The 23,459-nt window shown below is 29.1% G+C and overlaps 1 protein-coding gene across 6 annotated transcripts in view; it reads left to right on the top strand.

Annotated features, from left to right (window-relative positions):
• The window catches only part of LOC129962427 (E3 ubiquitin-protein ligase Rnf220-like), a 66,688-nt gene that overhangs the window by 32,772 nt on the left and 10,457 nt on the right, over positions 1 to 23,459 (top strand). For 5 of the 6 annotated variants that reach the window (XM_056076196.1, XM_056076191.1, XM_056076190.1 and 2 more), the window contains exons 3-8: positions 13,210 to 13,333; positions 15,866 to 15,905; positions 19,103 to 19,168; positions 19,505 to 19,547; positions 20,500 to 20,594; positions 22,043 to 22,160. In XM_056076196.1, coding sequence (XP_055932171.1) covers positions 13,210 to 13,333; positions 15,866 to 15,905; positions 19,103 to 19,168; positions 19,505 to 19,547; positions 20,500 to 20,594; positions 22,043 to 22,160 — 486 coding nt within the window. The remainder of the gene's footprint in view (positions 1 to 13,209; positions 13,334 to 15,865; positions 15,906 to 19,102; positions 19,169 to 19,504; positions 19,548 to 20,499; positions 20,595 to 22,042; positions 22,161 to 23,459) is intronic. The other variant, XM_056076192.1, reaches the window with a different exon arrangement.

Below are 23,459 nucleotides of genomic sequence, written 5' to 3'. Positions count from 1 at the left end.
TGTACAAACGCAAAGAACAGTTGTAGTGTATGTTATTACACTACAACTATTTTTAGCGTTTGTCATGTTAAATACATTGAAAACGAGACTCTCCTTTGTTAAGGATTACCATTTAACAACAACAAAAAAAAATGTTAAAGCGAAGTTGATGCATTTTTAACCACGCTATGTGTGGTCTAAAGATTAATTTCGCGAAAGCATCAGTATTCTTAGACAGCTTAGAAGCGAGTGATTTATTCCGGTTTTTCAATCATTCAATTGTAAAGCTGTCATTCAGAGCATTTATAGAAAACATGGATTTTGTACTTAGCAATAGATCAGTCAGTTAGTTTAACAGGATCAGTTGTGTTTACTTTAGATGAAAATGGTATCCCACTCAGTCCTTTTGTATACTACATTCTCTTTTCAAGCTACCTTTTTTGAACTTTCAGACAATTCTATTTCAGTTTTAAATGGATAGTTAACATTTAACTCTTTTCCAAGTATTCATTTCCTCTATACTATCTTGCTTTATACTAGTTGTAATTCGTCATCCATTTATTTCAATGTAAAGACTTCTCTAATCTCCTGTCAATTAACATATAGTAAATACGTAGCTTGTGCATACACTATTGAGATCAATCCTTGCTGATTTAAATCATATCAAATTTGATGTTTAAAATCTCTTGTACACATCTACAGGACAAAAAAAAAAAAAAAAAAAACCCGCAGTCATCACTACATTATATTTTATTACAGCAATTATTCAATGTAACAACCTCTTTTTGGCAATCCATGTAAGTCTAGATTTAAAAAATCATTGCTCTTTATTAAAGAGATTGACCATCTTCAAAAACAAAAGTTAAAACTCCTATTTATGTTTTAAAGCGAATGCAATTTTCATTCAAATCTAATATTATGAAAGATACAACATACTACGAAATTTTAAAGCTTGCATTTGAATGCTTATTTGCGAAATTGAGAAATATCTTGGCATCAAAAATTAGACTTTTGAGGTTGGTGATTCAGGCGCGACACTCGATTCCACTGAAGATCAACCAGGCATTATGCTGACTTGCTGCTCGTAATTCATTGACTGCCGTGTGAATAGCCTCTGATTCACACATGCTTTATAATCAGACAATTCTCTTCTCTAATACAATTAAATGATATAAAAGGTAAGTAATCTAATTAAATAGAGGTCATGAGTCACAAGCGTGAATCGTGAAAGCAAACGCGTTTTATCTATCGTCATAAAGTGAAAATGACGATAATGTTTGGGATGTTAAAATTAAGAGCTTATTGGTATGAGCATTTCAATTGGAAATTTTAACTTAGAAAAATAGAATTAAAGTATAATAATTGCCTCTTCTAATTGGAAGTACAATAAAAAAATAATAAAAATAAAGCTGAGAAGCATTCCAATGAAACGCCATTAAACAATTTTGGATGAATTCCTGATCTATTTAAATATTATGCAGTTCATTGTTTTTCGAATTTGATAAAATATTCTATTTGAGGAATGGGTAATCGTTCCGATTTAAATTTAAATTCCTAAAACTCTTGAATATAGCATTTTTTTATTTTCTTTGCATCGAATTATAATGTTTATTTAATTATTAATTTATAAATATAAAAATACGATAATTCGATATAGTTTAAGGTAAGAACATATTAAGTAACTTTTATAGATTAATGCATTTGGACAGAATTTAGTGTTAGATACTAAGCTATTATAATTTTTGTTATGGCTTTTTGTAATTTATCATCATTCTACCAATGGTTATTTTTTGTATCATTTTAAAAGGAACTGTTTTGAATACTGAACTAGAAATAAAGCTGTTTGGCACAGTATGACCTTCAAATTGGCTCTTGAGCTATAAAACTTCAAGCCAATCTTATATATATAAGTCATTTTGGTTATGTATCTGTGTTGCATGTCTCTTAAACAATCAGGTCGCTTTCAACCAAACTTCGCATACTTATTCTGTAAGGTAAGAGATAGAATACTATCAACTTTTCAAAATGTACAAGTTAATATTCAGTTAATTAGATTAGAAATACTTATTAAATTTTGGACATTTTATGCAGTAGCTTCGATGTATATTTTTTTTACAAAAAATGTTTTAATATCATCTTAAAATTCAAAATTTATACCTATTCAATGGTGCTAAATTCCTCTGTGCGATTTTTTCTTCAATTGCTATTAACTCTTTTAAAATTTGAACGCAGACGATTTTGAAACATGGTGATAGTATAATTCTGGTGTACTCTATGATCTATTTTTTGAAATTTCCTATCTTTTAGATAAGAAACAAATTAACATATATCTTTCATCTTCAAGCGGTTATGATTAACCAATGCCAAAGGGCAGTCAAGCAAGTGGTGTATTATAACAAAAGGATGCTATGTATTATAATACTTTATACAGAATTAACTTTTGGATTAAAAATGTTATGCATAAAAGAATTTTTATTCTGAAACATTCCTGAACAATACCGGATATATCAATTATATATCCTGTATATCTTTAGTATTCTACAAGTAAAAATATGAAACAAGGCATTCTAAACCAGAGTTGTTTACAACCACAAAGATGATTCTACAGATTTTGAACATGCAGAAATACGCTTTTCACTTATGAGTCAATCTCTCCTAAAAGCAACTTTGAGGTGCTGTCATCGTAACAACGCATATCTCAAAAAGCATCTCATTTGGGGAAAAAAATCGCCAAATCTAGTAACCCCTATATCCTCCTGAAAAACTTGAAACTTTTTCTCGGAGAGAGCGAAGGATCTGTTAAAGCCAGCAATAGATGAGTGGCAGAATGTTTTACATGGCATGCACGGGGCGACCGGATGACCAACCCGTCCTCCCATCCGGAATAGGGTCCTGACAAATTTCCCGGATTCCGCGCTCATTCATCACGTTTCTCTTTTATTATGTTGCTCTCCCACATCCCACTTACCCCCTCCCCCGGAAAAAAAAGGAAAGGGCGGGGGGTGACGGTAAAAGCGCCTAGTAACGACTGCTCCCACGATTGGATTTCGTAGAGAATACAAGATTAAATTCATGTTTTCAAATCTTTGATAAGAATAATAGCAAATTATGCATTCTGCTTTGACGCAAATTGCTCATTAGTTATCGAAAAAAATAAACGTAATGAATCAATTAAATAGGTACTATTCACTTTTCTCGACAACTGAACTAGCAGTACTATGGAAACAACGGGGTTATATCATTCCCTTCCCAGGTTAAATATAATTCTACTGGATTCCAATATATAAAAGCAACTGATATTTTAAATTAGAACTACGAGTTAAATGCTATGTTGTGAAATGTTCTGATTTAAAATTAAAATTGTATAATTTGATATAACTAGTTTTGTAGCCCTCAAACGAGTATAAATACAGGATATTATCCGGTATTCGATTGCTTGTAGATTTCTAAATCTTTTTCAGTTTGAATTATTATGGGTGTATTGTAAAATTGCATTCAGTTTCATTACAGGATGAAATTTTATTTCAAAAACCATAGGATTCATTTGATAGACCAATTGAATTAAACCATGAAAAAAATATTATATATAGAATTGCTTTAATAAAAAAATAAATACAATAATAATTTATTTATCAAATTGCATCTAAAGCTGGACAATTCCAAAAAGTAGTACCAGTTACAAATATTTTTAACAGCTTTTTCATGGCATAAACTAATGAGAATCAAGATGAAAATTTCTTCATTACATTTTCTCATTTTCTGTCTTAGCACAATTACATAGCGAAGATAGTTGGCCGTCAGGGCCAGTGGCGTAACTGGTAGGTGGCACCCGTCATATGACTTACGGTATCATTGAATGACTTTACAAATGTAAACTGCCACCCTTGGTATGATATTTTTAGGCTCATCCATCATATTTTTGAAAGGTTGTATTTACGCATTAACGCTTGGTTCTCGATGGGGGCCCGAAGTTTCAAACCGGGATAACCATTCTCTCCTGCCTCCTGATTAGTGGTCGGTGCAAGGAATTATTTTCGCATCCCCTTAAGATATTTGTCTTAAAAAAGGATATGAATGCATTATTTTATTCCCATGGTATACCAGCGATCATCGTCTGGAGTATCTCTAACTCTCTTGCCTTCTTGGTATTTACCAACTGACGCCATTGTTTGAAAGATAATTCACTCCAGAAATGTTAATTGAATTTTAATAAATTAAAAATTAAGCAAGGTTTAGACGTTCCTTTCGTGATAACTCTCGAAAATATTGTATAGAAATTATTTTTACGTCATTTTAAAATTCAAAACATATCTTTTTAAATGGTACCCCTCCTCTGTCTGAATGTTGTCATTTAAAAAATTTTTTCTCTTCTGTATAATTTTCGACAATACATTTCAGCCTTATTCTAAAAAAAAAAGTTAAAAGCTAAAAAGGATTCTGTTTAATATCTGTGTAGTTTACAAGAGGAATAAGAAAGTGAAGTTACAGTACCACGAAAGTGAAGGGCAAATCATCTAGACTTTTATGTTTTTAACAACGCTATAATGTTATGGGGCTTGACTGCATTTGGAAAACTCTTGCACAAAATAAACAGAATCGATATAAGACTTTAATACCTATTACAATATGAAGTCTAAATTTACTTTTCGATGGAATTGCGAGCATTTGTTGTGTATAAGAGAATTAATTGAAACAAAACCATTATCCCATATAGTAATTATACCAATTTATATCTAATTCGCATGTAAATGAGCATTTCGTAAGACAAATTACGTTGTATCGATGGCATCTAATAGATGCAAATTGCTACATATTAACGGATAGTTAATTGAAATGTTTAAATTGGTTAATGTTGTATCGGAAATTTGTTGAATTTTGAAATTTTATTAATATAAAATTGCTTCTCTAAATATTTTAAAAAATTTTAACACTTAATTCATAAATAACTTGTAAGATGAGAAAATGAACCTCAGAGTAATTCATTTTAAAAAGTATTTGTTTGTGCCGTATATTGCTATAAGTTATTCTAAAATTTATTTTAGTTGTCCAAACTAATATAAATTTTCTATTTTCAGTAAAGATTTGCTTAGACTCTGTGAATCTCAAATTTTATGGTTAATCTCATTCACACAAAGCATTTCTCTCAATATTCATCCCTCCATATTATATGCTAATAACGATTCTCAAGACAATTTTTTTCTTCGCATTTTTTTTTTTTTTCTGATAAGAGTATCGATCCTTGGAAATTAGCATCTTTGGTTAATTTGCCGATGGTCTTGCAACATCATGGATGAAATGAAAAATACTGTATTTTGGAAGAGTAAACTTAAAAAAAAAAAATCAAATTAAGGAAAATTGGCTATCCTTTGCATAAATTACGGAGAGGCAAAGTATTGTAACAGCTGTTGGCAACTCACGCAGTTTGTTGTAAAACATTTTGAGTAAACATGAAGTACATTGTTGAATTTTCTCTTCATGGAAGATGGCGGCTGTATTTGAAAGAGTGAAAGTATTCTAATAGCTTCTTTATTTAAATTTCTTAGCAGAATATTAAATGAAACTCTGAAATTTCTAAGTTTCCAGTGCATGGACAAAATGAATTTGAAACATTAACATCGATCCATTCAACATTTGTTTATTCATTCATATTTCATTAAACAATTCTTCAGCAGCCAAACTCTTGATATCTCGTATCTGATTGGAATCAGCAGATACATTTTATCTCAATAAGAAAACGGCAATAACTTATATATAAACGAATTATGTGTTATCTGAAAGTAATGCGCAATCTTTCACATTTCACATGTGTAACGCCTTTGGCTGTTCGAAAAATAGTGTAGAAAGATCTAAAATGATTGTAAGAAGCTCATAAACGGACAAATTTTAAAAGAAAATTCTTTCGATTATAATAAGTTAACGGATTTGCTTCCATTTTAATTGTTACTTTTGGTTTAAAGTATCTGTTTATTGATAAAACTTAACGAAATTTAAATTCTTTAATATTTTATTTCATGGCAATTTATCTTGGGAAGAAGAATTCATTTTCTTAAGCGATGAATTCTGTATACTTACTTCAAATAAAATAAAGTTCGATTAAATTATTTATAATAAACTTAATTTAAATGATGAATGCAAATTTCTAATCAAATCTTAACAATATTAATTGGTAATTTTATATACTATACAGGACTCGTAAATTATTCACTGTATAAGAAATTACTACAAAAATGTGGGGAAAATGATTACAAAATTATTCTTGCTGCATTTCGTTTAACCATTTAAAAATTATTTCAATGATTTTATTTAATTTGATGCATTTCATGTTTGAATTTGCGAGGAAATTTTCCTTCGCTTTATGATCAGTTAGAGTATTAAGGCTATGCATACTTCCACCTTTACAATGAAAATAAGCTATTTTAATAGCTTTAGGACTTAATTATTTGTAAATTGATTATGATTAAATTTTGATTTCATATGTGTGATCCCATTTGGTAATAAATTAGATGAAAACTGATTCCAGTATTCCATAATATTTATTATAATGATTATAAGAAAAAATTAGGAAATAATTAATTAAAAAATTCTTAATTGAAAAAATATGAAGTGTTTATAGAAACTGTTTTTATAAATTTAGTTTTATGAATTGCTTTAGTAAAAAAAATTGTATTCAATACACTTGAATACATACAATACACTTTCTAAAAAAATTTGATGCTATTTTCTCTGTGTATAGAATAAAACCTTATTTATATAGTCAGTGTTGCTATGCACGGTAATAGGATTGTTCAAAAGATAGAATATGTCTATATAAATTGTTTTCATAGAGCAACTATATTCTTTTATGGTTATTCTGAATTATTTTAATCATGTTTTCAGTTTCAATGTGTTCTTTTTATCTCATATCTTTACATGATCGGCATAAATGACAGGGAACTGTTTTTATATTGTATCCTAGTAATGATAACTTTGACTTGTAACAAATATGTGGCTTATTTATTTCACATATATAAATAAGACGTCTGCTGCCATCACATAGTGAACAATAAATAAAATAAATACATTTTCTAGAGAACAATTTCGAGATTGATGGGAAAATATTCAGGAAAAGCCTGTTTTGCTAACATCAGCCTTTCTTTGAAAAGTCAAAAGATTCGAAAAGGCTCATCTTTGCATGTTTTGTGTGATGTCCTTCCCGCTGTTTCTAATATCCTTTTCTCTTTGTCCTGAATGGAATGTCAAATCGAAAGAAACGCATTATTCCTTGATCCTACATCTATAAAACATTTCACATATCCTGTCATTCAAAATCATATCGGATGCCGTAAAAGCATTTTTCTGTTCAAATTCGTGTCGTACTAAAAATGTTTCGTTTATGAATATTCGATTCTTTATTTTTTTATTTCTTTATTTATTTTGAATAGGATTTTGTTCTGTGTACGTAAATATGAGATATGCGAAAGGGTTTTATAAAATATTGAAGTTGGGAGGGGTGAACTTATTTTCAGAACTTTTGTTGAAGAAGAATAAATAACTGAATTATAGAGTAAAGACAATAAATACATGAATTAAAATATTAGGGTTTATAAAAAAGGTAATTACAATAGTTTCGGTTCAATGAATTACTATTCAATGAATTTTTTTTTACAAAATTTTGTAGGTTATTTATTTTTATTAAGAAATATATATATAATATATCCAAATAAAGACATTTTTGTAGACATTCTATGCTTTTTCGCAATTTTTTTACGAGTTTTTCATTTACTGAAGTTCAAACAAAATCAGCCACGTTTGAATTGATACTGATTCTCAATTATACCTGATGCCTTTGCACCTGATACAATCGGTAATCGATTTTTTTCTGTTCAAAATAAACTCGGTGCTCGGAGGGTATCGCTTAGGATTTATACAAAACCCGACTTTTTGAAAAACCGGTTTTCAAATTCGATATTTCCAAAAAAAACCGGTTTTAGCCGGTTTTCGAATTTTTGTCAAAAACAAATTGAATAGGGGAAAAAAAACCTTTTTCCCTATTTCCTATAGAGAAAAATAAAATATTTTTCCCTATTCTATTTTTTTTATTTTAATTTAATTTATATAAAATAACAAAAAAACGAAATCAATATCAAAGTCAAAATATAAAAAGCAAAATTAAAGATTACATATACATATTACTTACACAAAATAACGAAAACTGAAACAAAAATTTCAAATAATATTTATATTATTTTCACTAATTTTAATTTCTCTTAAGAAAATAGGATTTTAAAAAACGTAAACTATCCACTGAACGGTGGCTAAGTCTCGTTCTTATTTTGGACACAATATTGCCCGAAATTGAAAATACGCGTTCACTAGTTACTGAGTTTGGCATCAAATTAGAAATCTAATTTTTTTTGTTCTTTTATTCGTTTTTTCAAATAATGAGAATTCGGCTTTCAGTGTTTTTGGATTTGTAAGTTTTTCTTCAGGGTCTTCAAGAAACTAAACAATTATATTATTTCCGACAATTATTTTATGAAATGCTTTCAAATGATTATGTAGATTGCTCGTAGATGATCCTTTGCAGCTCAACATTTTATTACAATGATTTCAGATTGTCTTGTCTTTCCCAAACTTTTTGAAACTATCCCAAATTTCCGACTTACTCATTTTTATCTAAAAGTGAAATTAAAGTTATTGAATAAATATTTGGGGCGCAACTGTGCAGTGCACAAGCACTGACCAACGTAACTTGCAACGTTGAAAAAATGTGTTTGCTGCCCGTTACATAGAATGAATAGCAAATCAAATAAGTTCATAATTAATTTTAACATAATAATATGAATTCTTAAAACCGGTTTTCTTAATTTAAAAACCGGTTTTCGAATGTGACAAATTTACTTTAAAAAACCGGGTTTGAAAACCGTCAAACCCCTAGTATCGCTTTTTACACTTGCATCAAGAATAGGATTGAGTTGATATGAGTTTTGAAGATTCAGGAGCAGACTGATACTGGGTTGTATTTGACTCTGATACCTAATAATTTTATATTCAGATATGACACGTCAGCGGATTTCAACTTTTCGGAACCGGATTTTTCCATTTATCAAATCGATTAATTTTCTTTTATGTAATAATTCTGCAATATTATTAGCAACTCAAGGGTTTTCACTTATTTTTTGTAAAAATTTATTCGTTTTATTTTTCAGTCGTACTTGGCTTAGATCTGCGTTTATTTTGTACAATTCATTATTTTACGAAGTTCGCTTTTTTACCCCCAAGTCTGTGTGTATACATCCGGAAACCGATCTCTTTGCCGTCAAAATGCATCAAAAATGCATCTGTTAATAGATATTAGCTTTCAAAACTACCTCTATTCAAATTGGTCATTACATAGCTTTTAGTTGTACTCAATTTCTTTTGTTTTTAAAGCATGATTAAAAATTAAGAACTTTTAAACAATTTAAACAAAAGTTTTAATTTTTAAGTATATAGTCTTGCATTTTTTTATTTAGTTTTAGTTTTAAAAATATGAATATTTTAAGAGCAATTTTTGAATAATTATATTATAAAAATTCTATTCATACTCAAAACTTAATTTTTTAAAATTTTCTATTAATTTACTGATAATAATTCTGTTTGAAATAACTAATTATTTCGAATAAAAATATTTAAGGCAAAATAGATTTTTTTTTCATCCCATCGTACCGATCTCTCTTATAAAACATATGGATGTTAGGAAGAAGGGTCGATGTATTACTTTTACGAACAGTAATTACGGTACATTCTACGAAAATGGAATTTTTGCTTTAATATCAAAAAAGTCTTCAGTTTCTTGTGGTTAGTAGCGACTTTCCGAATAGGGAGACACCTAGGGCCGCTTGAATGAGAGACGGCCACAGGGAGTCGATTTAGAAACTTTATTTTCCTAGTTTGCAAATAAATTTATTATAAAAGCAAATTCTATGAATTATAAAATATTGATATAATATTAATGGTTTATCATGTGTAATTACTCGGGTTCCTATGCTTTATTACGCTTAGTAAACTATTATTTATATGGTTTAATATTTACCATCCTAATAAACACCGATATCAGTTTCCGTAATATTATGCACAAAAGCGAATGTTGGATGATCTTAAAATATATTAAATAAAAATGCTATCACAATGTTACCAAAATAAAAAATAATAACCCAAATAGATCAGTAACATGTTACATAAGTTAAAGATTCGTTAAAATATGAAACTAAATTGTGCAGCTTATTAAAAAGGACGTCTCATGCACTGGGTAAGACCACAAAAAGTCTTAAGTCCGCCACTGCTGGTGGTTGCTATTGAGCCAGATGCAAATCTAGTTTTCACTTATTCGATAGACATAACAAGATGAATTGTTACCACCTGTTTTTAATCTCTTTTGATGTTAAGCGAAACTGGGATTAAACTAAACTAAGATTTGCCACTTCTACAATTAAGATTATCTTTCATAAACTAAACCAGTGATTGAACTAAAACCAGTAGTTCTTTCGTACTTGCTGTCTTACATTCACTGAAAATGGATTATTTCTTTCAATCCTTTTCAAATAACGGATCTTTTCTTAGAACGCCTTGTGAGGTCCGTCGGTTTTATATAGTTTTGTATTTTGCCGATGGATTACTTAGTCTGAATACTGGCTACTGAATTCCGCTTTTCTGAAAGCATGCTTAGTCTTCCTATTCACATTATCAAATCTGTGTGGTCAAGGCTTAATCTGTTTACAATATAAAGCCAATGACGCATGACAGATTAGCAACTAGTTAATCCGAAAAGGTTTAGTCCCAGTATACTATTTATCATCTTTGGCCAAGCATGTTTAGCTTGCAGGTGCACAAGGATCATCATTCTCAAACTTACGGTCCACAAATATCGTTTCGATGTGGCAAATACTGGAATATATAGCAAAGATCTATACAGCAGTTATATTTTAAGCATAATTGAATTTTTTCTTTTTTTTTGCAATAAACTATTAAATAAATTTATATTCTTTTAAAATAGCCAGCAAAATGTAGCCTTAGGAAGAAGTTTGCTGATTTAATATCTTTTTAAGACTTTTTTCTATGAATTTAGAATAACATAGTGAAAATAAATAATATTCAAATTGAAGTAACAACTATACAAGTCGAAAATACTGGTTTCAAATTTTACGAATACTTTCAAGGTAGATTTGGAAAACATGCATATTATTTTCAATGTTAAAATTGCTTATCTATGTTTACAATACACTCTGACATCTTTCGAAGTTTCCGTTTTTCCAAAATTTATATCTTTGAATGCATCTGCTGTTTCCTATCCAAAACAAAGATCATTACGTGTTGTTAGTGTATGTTTTTCTTGCATTTTTCAATAATAGTTTACAAAAAGAGAAATAATTGCTGTTATTTCTGAATTAAAAATTTCCAAAATTGGACTTATTTTAAAAATTAGCAACCAAGTGAAGCAATTAAGAACATATTTTATATCTAGTCCATATAATTGAAAATCGCATCCATATTTCAAAAAGTCCTGATTTGATTGAATCTAAAGCATGGGCAGATCAAATATTCCATTCTATATAAACAATTTTTGTTTTTCGTAGTGCCATTAACTCCGGAGTCTGATAATTCAAATGCTCCATTCGACAGCCTGCTACAATGAAAATAATACTTAAGACAATCCTCTTTCAGCTTATTTATTCCATCAACAATTAACAATGTTATCTTGAAGCAAACAAGTTCCGCATAATTGCAGCCATTAAGTGAAGAAAACTGACCCTGCCAAGTCTCCTGGTACTGCATTTGCCATAATGATGCAGCCGAGCCAAGTTTCAGACCATTAATACCAATTAGCGAAAATGAAAGTCATTCTTTTCAGCAGATGGAAAATTCTTAGTCCAGTTAGACAACTCCTAGCTCCACTGGTTGGCCTCGGATTGCAAAAGAAGTTAAGATATGCTTAGTTATGCGATTTGTTGGAGGATATAATCGAATTAGCGTCCGCCTTTTAGGAGGAATGTTAAGTCTGAAAGAGCTCCAGTGTCTTGATATTGCTTTGTAAGAGGCAAATACAGAAACTATAATGGTTGAATTTGCTTCTAGAGAATGTTTCAAAAAATACTGAAAAGGGATTGTTTTGAACCATACTTTTGTTATGTTTATTTCACATTTTTTTTTCATGTTTTATTCGCACTGAAATTTATTCCATCTTAATTTATCCTCTAAATGTTGAATTTCTTAGAATTTTTTAAGAAATGTTGAGTTTATTCTGAAATAATTTTTTGCTTTATATAATTTTTTTATTAAAAGCTGATTTCCAGTTTAAAAAATTATAATATCTTTTTTGAAACTTAAAGAATTAAGAGAAGATAATAAGAATCATTATAAACGTCGAATTATATTCAATCATTTGATATATTGATTTCGCAGTTCAAATGCATTCATCTAATAAATTTTGATTTGGTTAGAAGTTTTAACAACATTTGTAATTTTGCATGTTGCTAGAAGCGAAAATTCATTCATGCATTTTTCAAAAACTACGTTCTTCTCACCTATAAAATATAAAAGCAAAATGAAATTAATCTGCATGAACACATTACGTCTTACATCTTGAGTTAACATTCGCTACACATTAACCAAATATTGATAAAGAGAATGCAAAACGTAATGAATTTCAATAAATTCAATACATAGAATATACTGAACTATTTAGAGAAATTCGGGAAAAAATTCAATTACCTATTATTTGAAATCATTTTAATTTTATATTTTAAAAACAAAATTGATAGAATTTAAATATTTTTGTAAATGAGAAGTTGATGGTCGTTCTGTATACAATCATTCACTATTTAATTGATTATGAAGGATATAAAATTTTTCATTTCCAATGTCTATTTTATTGTGTTTGATGATAAAAGCGATTTTGAATTTCTTGAAATTATATGTTTCGTGAAATTGTAGTAACTTTATTTTTGCATTATTGTATGAAATCCTTTGTATAATACGAATATGGTAAACATCAAAGTATTAGAATTTTGATTATCATTAGTTTAATCGCAATAATTTTCATTTGATTATAAGCAGTTTCCAAATCTTAGATGAATGCTTATGAATCTATCCTTATAAATTTATTTCAGATTAATAAAATTTTAACGTTATTTAATTTGAAACGATTATTCATTTCGTAATTTAATAACGATTATTCATTTTTTTAAATTTGAATTACTTCTTCTTTTACAGGCCATAAGAAATACTTTCTCGATGGACAGACTCCGTACTGCCCTGTTTGTGGAGTTTCTTTGCAGTTGTCTGAGCTTTCGTCACACTTCGATTTGGAAGTGGAGAGACTAATGGAAATGAACAAGTAAGAGCTGAAAAATTAGCTACTTGAAATGGAGCATTTTGGTAAATCCACTTACTTTGAAAATTTCGAATCAACTTTAGATTTAATAAAGTCATCAAATTAGAAAATTTAAATGAAAATTTGATATACCAATAAGATAAAGTAAGATACAGATTATAGACAAAGTGAATGTTGTATATTTTAACCCGTTCACTGTTTCAACTCGAGCATCTAATTAGATGACGTCTTTTTATCTTTTAACTGTTGTAGAAAAGTGGTGTACTAATTAGAAAGAGGGAATTGCATGTGATTCACGCGGCTATCAATGTGTTAAATATACTCGATAAAATTTCTTTACGCTGTAGATATTGTTACAAACTTCCTAATAAATCTACGATTCTGACCCGGAAAAACATTTGATAAGTTATTCTAGATTTCATAATTTCTTTGGAAGATAGCTAATAGTGGTTACTTCAAATTTTACATTTTCAGGTCTGTACTATTTTGACCACAAGATCCCCGTGGATCAAAGGACTTTTAATGTTTTTCATGATTATTTTTAAATTTAAATACTGAAATATATAATCAATTTTTGCTAGTAATTTCAAACTGTTTTTATTTGTAATGCAGAAAGCATTTTAAATATATCTAAAATTACTGTCTAATTGGGCATTGTTGGAGAAAGCACGTCTTAAGATCAGATTATCCATTTAACAAAATCCAATTTAACAAAATCCAATTTAAAAAATCCGCATAAGAAAAGTATTTTAGCAAGAAATTTTAAATGAATAAACATATAATGATGCCAGATAATCATAATTTCGTAAATCCAATCCAAGATGTTGTAAAATACAATAAATATGGATACCAACGAAATTAAATTTGTTTCTAAGTCGTTACATAAATATATGTCTATTTTGGACTACCATTTTCCCCAATTCCTCGCGCGCGCGCGTGTGTGTTCATATATAATATCTGAAAGAATCATGAACATATATAAAAGTAAATTTTATAGTTCAAAGAATTAAAAGTTGACACTGAAAGAAGCATTTAGAATAATCCTCCCATTCATAAATAAAATTGTTGTACACACATAGTACTACTACCAATATAGGCAGTATAGTGTGTATGAGTATATTCAGTTGAGATTGAGAGATAATGTTAGACGACTCTTCTTGTGCGTATGTGTTTGTGCCAGTCAAGAAAATATTTGCTGAATTAAGTGACTTAAGCGTCTCCTCTTCAAGAGAGAATGTAACAAATTTGGAGTCGATCCAATTTAACCAAACTGGCAACAGTTTTAAGTCTTTGAAGTCTTTCAGACACAGGAGTAAGTTACCAAGCCAAACAGTTGTCAGAAGAAACATTAATGATTTAAGGGCTGCGGGAGATTGCAACTGCCTCAGTTCAGACAAAACCCTCATGGTTTCAAATGACTCTATAAAACAAGATTAAAGAACTTTTCGTTAAAAAAATAAATGAGATAATATTTTAATGCCCATTTTGTTAACTTTCATTGTTTTTATGGTCAAAAATAGTATGTCGCGTGCCTCAATACGAGAGATACGATCATTTGGGAGTAAGTAAATGTATTGTTGGTAACAGAGGAAGATGCAAAAAATGTAGAGAGTTAAAATGGGGATAAAAAGTTCGAAAAAATTTGTTTCTCCACGTTAATATAAAAATTGAAAATTGCACAAATCCTGAAATGTATAAAAAACTAAAAGTTATTAATGCGTTAAAATATTAAATATTTTTTACGAACATATAACCTGTGAGAAGAAAATACTCATCTCATGTATATATTAATAAAAAATTATGGTACCAAATAGGTCACAATTCACAAGCACAACTTTGTTTGAATTTGAATTTGAACATAATTATATAAAACTAAACTCTACCCAACAAGTTAAATTTTTGCATTCAAGTTTCCTTCTCTCTGAATTGCTGATTATAATGATGTATATATCTGATTAACATAAAATAATTCATATTGTTTCATTGCTTTTTATATTTTAGTGTTGAAGTAATGATGTTATAAAAATTGGAATAAAATGTAAAATAAAAATAAATCCTGCAAATATTAATCTAAGTCATTTAATTCTTAAGATAATATAATTTCTTTATAGTCTTATTTGTTATGAATGTGCTATTTCCACCAAGATTTTTTGCTTAATGAGAATATAATTTAATGTGTTTAATTGGATAATTATTTTTTATAGTTGATATTATTTTGTTTAATGAGAATTCTACACCATTCATGTTCTTATCATTGAGTTTTGATAAATAATGATCATGTAATATTTAACTCCTCAGTACATTAACATATATATAAAATTTAGTACATTCATATATTTATCTACAATTTAAGCATTAATATTTGCAATTTATCGCATTAAATTAATGGATATTATTGTAGGAAGAGTAGCAATGACAAGCTAGATTTTGTCTAATTATTAAAATTATGTATATTTTCCAAATACTGTTTTAATTTTTGATGTCATTGAGATTTTAGCTACCAGATTTACGATAATTTGTATTTCGTCGTTTCAGATGCCCGTCTTCACATATGGAAATTTCCTCGATGCATTCGGTATGTATTTATTTGTTGTTTGTATTTTCCTCTGAAATAGTACTTCAGTGTTGGAAAAAAAAATTAAATTTCGTTAAATATTTTTAACTGAACAATAACTGTCAACTTTTAACAGAAAATAGTTATGTTTTAATTTAAAAATTAAAGAACTTCCAGTTCGAAACATCATAGAATAATATTTTAAATTTGATTATTTTATATTTAATTTTGTTTTAAAATTGCCTTACTTATACTGCTGCTATAGCATGTATAGAAATGTATTTTATTATCGTCGCAATATGTGTGATTATAAATACAGTTATTAAAACAATAAAAGTATTATAGTAAGATATATTTAAAAATATTATTATAAATTCATTAAAATCAAAGAACATGGTGCATGGAGATAAAATAGCAATGCCTTTTATATTTTAATTTAAGAGTTACACAAAAAAATTACTATGAAATTATTAAAGGAAAGAAGTTAAATTTAAGATTTTGGGAAATACTTTCATAATTAAAACCTACTACCAAAGACAAGGCTAAACAATAGGCACCAACAACAATCTGCCCTAAAAGAGTGTTTGCAATGTGTATGTCACGTGACGCTTATCGCGTACGTAGTTTGGAGATAATATGCTAGATTATTAACATGAACATGTTAAAATCTATTAACTTATAGTGAAAGTGGCTTGGTATTTAATGATTTGAATCAAGATATATAGATACAATCTATATTCCATCATTCTTGTATTTCTCGTATAGTATTTTCCCATGATCGTTGGAAATAAAGATAATAAAAGATATACAAATGTAAAGTAATTTGAAATAATTAAATTACATATTAATCTCTGATATTCTTTTAAAGTTGTTTAATTTAGAAGAGGAATTATCTGGAATAATGTGTACTTTAAATACGATTACTACGATACTTAAAATTTTGATAACATTAACGGCTTAAAAGCAATAAACAAATTGAGTAAAATCAACTATATTTTTATCACTTCAATGGAAATGAATAAAAAAGCCCTTCAGAAGGACCTATAACTTGCTTCAAAAATATTAATTGAATATATTCAACAAATGTTATTTGTCAACTATTTTTCCTTAACGATTCACTTGTATATTATTTCTACTTGTAATGTTTTTTGTTTTTTTAATTGTTAAACAATGATGCCTGTTGCTATTCAAAATATCAAGTACTTGACTCCGGAGCACGTGTGAGGCTTTCTTCAACAAATTCGTCGCTGTCTGAACAATCCACATGTTTTACCCGATCTTGCTCACACACACACACACGCACACACAAAATTAATCATTTTTCAAAGAAAAGGCTTCAAACTTTTAACTGTTCCGTAGTTTATGTTGACTTACCTATGAATTTATCCATGAAAATTTGAATTCGTCTTTAATACTTAATTTTTTTTACCTATTTCGCTTTCGTTATCCAATTGCCGATAGCAATGGTTTATAACTGTCTTCAAACGACAGTTGATACCGTAGCTGTCCATTTAAATCCATCTAAATTGCTCTACTTCAGATAAAAGAATACGTACGAATCCCATCTCATGGGCAGAATTATTCCTAGATATTTCTTTACAAATGAAGTGAGGAATTTTACAAATGTCAATCCTTAAAGTTTGCTGAAAATGAAATATCGATCAGTTCTTTATTTCAAAACTGATAATATTAAACGATGTTGTGATTGTATTAAATGAATATTTTTATGTACATTTGAATACTTCGATTCGGGACCAGAGGATTTTGATAATATAAAACGAATAATAGCATGAATACATATCTTATGGTTTCCTCATTCCTCAGAATTTTAATCGCTTAAACGAAATGCACAGTCCGGTTTACTCGCTGATTCTAGAAACCGTAAAGTTCTTTTAACATTTTTGATATATCCTTTAATGAATGACAAAAACTCCCGGATGTTCCTGGAGTGAGATGGATGAGGGCGGTTGGTTAATCCAACACGCCTGGAATCGTTTCAGTTTTGCGATGATAGTGCAGAGTAAGCGGGGAGAGATGATCAGGGGAGCCGCAGAAGGGTGCCAAGTGCCGGGTAACTTAATGGAAAGCGTCGCGCACTTTCAACGTTTTCCCGTCCTTTTTTTTTTTTTTTTTTTTTTTTTTTTTTTACTGTAATCATATTTTATATCGTTCTTTTAAGTTTTTTCTAAACTAGAAGCGAAAACTTTTATCGCGCCATAATTTTAGTTTCGACTTTAATTTTAAATAATTATGATTTAAAAGTTTTCATTACAATTTATGAAAGATTATTTTAGAGATTAATTTTTTTATAGTTATCATTAAAGGAAGCTACATTATCTTATTTTCTAATTTCAGTGGCAAAATAATTTTTTTAGGGACAGGAAAATAATGGGTTTTGCCACTCGATAATGGGCAACTTGTGGAAAGAGTTTAAAGTGTCCTTCTTTTAGACCACGAAATGAAAAAGGGACTAATAAATGAAAATTTAAATGAAGAAGAAAAACCATCTGACTTTTCAGATCTTATATAAATATGTGTATGTCTAATGAATACGATATAAAAACAACTTTAATTAAGCAAAAATGAATGTTTTTCTAAAATTGTGCACCCTATTCCACATAGAATTTTGATTTTATTCAAAGATTACTATATTACTCGATAATCCATAAAGAAAATATTCCGTGGATTCCTTGCTGAATTATAGAAATAAGACTGCGTAGTCGCAAAATGGAAGGCATCATCTAGATAATAAAAATAGTTAAAGGTTTAGGAATTGTATTTCTGCATTTGCGTATTTGATTAAGTTTTAAGAACTAGGTATAAATATCACATACCTTGATGAATTGCATTCACTCATATATATAATTGCGTATTTAAATTTATAATTTCGGAAAAAGAGAGACAAAGATTACTAAAGTTTTTTTTCTTTATTGAATACAAGATTTGAAACGTCAGAATTCATCAAAATTTTAAGATTACTTTTTTTTCTATCATAATTTCTGAAAATATTACATTATTTTACATCAGCTTAAAATTCAAAAATCATCTTTTCAATGGTATCACTCTTTGATCGCATAATTTACTTATTTAGTTTTGAGATGCATTCATTTTTCTTTAAATATGTCTTACGTAAAAGTAAAAACTAATTTGCTTTTTCAATTTGAATTAATTTAATGGAATGTTTCTGCGTTAGTTAAAGTTTTATTATATTTTTTTAGCCATTTTCCTCTCCACTGTGTATGGTCAGGAAAGATGAGAAAGGCAAACCCGAATCAAGATGGGAGGTAAATTAACTTTTCATAATTTCAATACATTTGTTTATTTTATTTGAAAAAAAATCCCTTTTTTACGAAGTTGCTATTAAATTTAAATAGACATATTGTAGTAAAAAATCATCAAATTTTGATTAGTTTTATTAGTTAAATTTATTTACAAATGTTTATCATTTTCCTTTTTATAAATGATCTGACTTTTTTTTTTTAAGATTAAATAAAATTATTCGAAAGATATCTAACAAAATTATGCAGCACTATTTTACTGAAATAGACTATGCTTTAAAATTTATTTAGATCTTTAGATGTTCTTTTTAAATAACGGTTATTTCTTTTTTTTTTTTTCAGACATATCAAAGGGTCAAAGGCAATCGAACAACCAGACTTACATGTAAGCTGATTAATTTGATTTTCTTTATTTGAGAAAAGCATATTCTCGTTGATGTGAAATTGTAATACTTTATATATTTACAGTAATTATAAAGGCACATTTCTCATATCCAAAACCAACTATTTAACTAAAACTAATACTCAAAACTAAAAACTTAGTCTAATTGTAAAGAAAAGTTTATTTTACTGTTATGAATAATAGAAAATATAGAATACAGTACACTCCCAAGTATCCGGTCTAATGTGATGGAAAGGTAGGCCGGATAAAAAAAAAACACTCGATAGCCTATGAATTCATTTCATTGGCCAATACTAGAAGACAAAGGTTTTTACACCAAAACTCAGTTATAATGCGTATTTGCTCATTTCTTATTGAGTACTAAGCCCACCATTTATTTCAAACTACGTAGAACGCGTCCCAATGAATCATAGAAGCAGTTGCCGGTAACGTCCAAAATAGATTTCATGCAAGTTTCTAAAAAATTTTTTAAGGATATAAACTGTTTACATTTTAACTTAAATTCTGTAATCCTTACTGTGGTATACTTAAAAAAGCATTAAGCACACTCCAAGAAAAATTTACGAATAATGTAGTACTGTGCAGTTTTAATCAGGAACAGCGACAACAATTGAGGTCCGTTACACACTGACAAATCAATGAACAACGAGCAGAACAAGGTTTTCCTGTCATAACTTGTATTTTGCACACGACACGTTGGAGGATCGTAGCAGACGCCCGCCTCCAATGCCTTGGTAATGTTGTCAATGCAATGGCTTACATTCCTTATTTAATTACGATAAAAGAAAACTCGGATAGTACGGAAGTCGGATAGACGCGAGCCGGATACTCGGGTGTATTCTGTATATATTATGTTATTGATTAAAAATGTAATTAAAAATATATATAGTTCCCGAGATTAACCTTCGGCTGTGTGTCTTTTTTCTCTTTCAAGCAGCGCGATGCGTCCTGAAGAGGAAGAAATGGGATGATCCCAACGAGAGGGCGCAAGAAGAGGCTGTGCATCTACTACCCCCGGGCCTCAGAAAGGTGAGAAATTGTTCAGATTTCCATTAAAATTGGTTATTAATAAATTTCTGGTACTTGAGAAAGTGTTGCTGCTTTTAATTATTGGAATAATTTAAATATATAAAAATGAATTTTTGTTTGTTCGTATTTTATGTGCTGCCATACCATTCATCCGATTACGATGATACTTTGCCAACTTATTGCTTGCACTTGCGTGAAGGGTATAGGCATAGTACAATTATTATATCCAATATATAAAAATAAATTTTTGTTTGTTCGTATTTTATGTGCTGCCATACCATTCATCCGATTACGATGATACTTTGCCAACTTATTGCTTGCACTTGCGTGAAGGGTATAGGCATAGTACAATTATTATATCCAATATATAAAAATAAATGTTTGTTTGTTCGTATTTTATGTGCTGCCATACCATTCATCCGATTACGATGATACTTTGCCAACTTATTGCTTGCACTTGCGTGAAGGGTATAGGCATAGTACAATTATTATATCCAATATATAAAAATAAATTTTTGTTTGTTCGTATTTTATGTGCTGCCATACCATTCATCCGATTACGATGATACTTTGCCAACTTATTGCTTGCACTTGCGTGAAGGGTATAGGCATAGTACAATTATTATATCCAATATATAAAAATAAATGTTTGTTTGTTCGTATTTTATGCGCTGTCGTACTGTTCATCCAATGACGATAAAACTTTGCCAACTTATTGCTTGCACTTGCGTGAAGGGTATAGGCATAGTACAATTATTATATCCAATATATAAAAATAAATTTTTGTTTGTTCGTATTTTATGTGCTGCCATACCATTCATCCGATTACGATGATACTTTGCCAACTTATTGCTTGCACTTGCGTGAAGGGTATAGGCATAGTACAATTATTATATCCAATATATAAAAATAAATGTTTGTTTGTTCGTATTTTATGCGCTGTCGTACTGTTCATCCAATGACGATAAAACTTTGCCAACTTATTGCTTTGAACTTAGAAAATCCATGTTTTTCACATGGCCAGATGTATGTTGGATGCTCACGAGTCGGACAGCCACGAAACCTGTTTTTGCTGAAGACGGGAAAATAAAAAAATACTGTCTAACCTAAAGTATATTTGAATAATAAAGTTAAAAAAAATGTTATTTATGCCTCTCTTTTATATATCAATCAATTTCAATGAATGTATTCACTGTAGACAAGAAAATAAATATCATTCTTTTTTTCGTTCCCAATTAAACAAGATAGCTATTTCAAATTCCAAACGATATTTCCAAAATTATTTCTACTACTGCAGCAACTCGCCGAGTAGCTACTAGTTTAAAATAAAATTTTAATTTTAATTGTATTGGAGTTTTTGCTCACTCACTGTATTGGAACTAAATGGTATTCTTGCATCACTATACTTTGCCAATCTCCAGCTTAATCGTTTGTGTTTGTATTTTCAGAGGGAACATCCAGAAATGGATGCCGAAGGTGCCATAGACAGCAGGACGGCTGCGAACTTCAACTGGGCTGTCACCGCTCGGCTGCACGCGTTTGCGAATTTGCAGAGATCGCTACCTGGTAAGGTTTACAGAAACATATTGTAACTTAATTGTACTTTTGTTTCTTCCCTTTCAAATAAAATTGCTGCACAACTAACTTCCTTTCATGTTACTGTAAAAACCATTTAATGTGATCGCTGTTAATGTTTTCATTTTCTTCATGTGATTAAAATATTTCGGTCTGGAGCCGACATGTTCAGACATACAAAAACGTATTCATTTAATATGATTACTAAATCACTTAATCTCTTTTGAAGTAAGGAAATGCACCTACTATTCATTTTCACCAGCGTTTAAGACTGACATTCGTAGACGTGGTTCATATTCTTTTATCTGGGGTTAGAACAGCCTGGGTAGGCATAAATGGAGAACTACGCTATCTGGTTTTATTTCAAATATGGATAATCATAAAACTACTGTGACTGAATTTTGAAAGCAAAATAGCTTTTAAAAAGTCTGAAAGTTCGTATAAAAAAAGTCAACGCAATGCTGTTGCTCAGATGTAAATTTCATGTTCTTTAGTTTGTAAAATTTTGAGAAATTATTAACTTTTTGTGAGCAAGATTAAGCAATACATGTTGATTATTTTGAAAGGTGCAAATGTGTTGATGAAAACCTCCAATGAACGCTGAAATGTGTCAAGCTCTAGATGTTTTGAAACGTGGTGTTCAACATTATTCAACAATTCTTTTAAAAAATTAGTAATGCATTTGAACTGATAAGAAGTAATTATCGGCGAATAACCATTCATTAATTTTCTTAATTATTTTTTTAATAATTAAGTGTTTTTATTTTTTTTCTTTGTGATATGATAAAAATATAGTTGATTTTACTTAATTAGGTTATTGTTATCAGTTGCTTAAAATAATTAAAACTCTTAAGTCTAAAAGTAATCAAAAGGTAATTTTGTATTACTTAATTGGGCCGACCGAAAGGTAGCTTTGTATCCGACATTGTGTTGGCTGATTTTTTGAAATTGGACTAGCGGGAGTAAATTTTCAAGATTTTTATCAAAATAATGTTTAAGATTTTAAAAGGATAGTAACAAAGCATTATCTTTTTCGAAAGTTTCTTATTATCACAGACTTAAGCAGTTTTTAAGTTTTGCACTTTTTTGTATTATTTAATACATTTACAAGAGAATCCCTTAAATTATAAAATCAACGGTATTCAGTCATTCTAAAAGTTCTTCGGTTGAGTCAAAAGGAAAATTGAATTTTTGTTTTTCAGAAATCACGCTTATGCGCAAAATATACTTTTGAAAATTTTAATTCCAAATGCTTCATAAAGATAAAAGTTAAAAATTTAATGTTTGATA

This window comes from Argiope bruennichi, chromosome 2 (genome assembly GCF_947563725.1).
Source record: "Argiope bruennichi chromosome 2, qqArgBrue1.1, whole genome shotgun sequence".
Classification (NCBI taxonomy): Eukaryota; Metazoa; Arthropoda; class Arachnida; order Araneae; family Araneidae; genus Argiope; species Argiope bruennichi.
The sequence above is the reverse complement of the archived record's forward strand: the minus strand, read 5'-3'. Positions and strand labels throughout refer to the sequence as shown.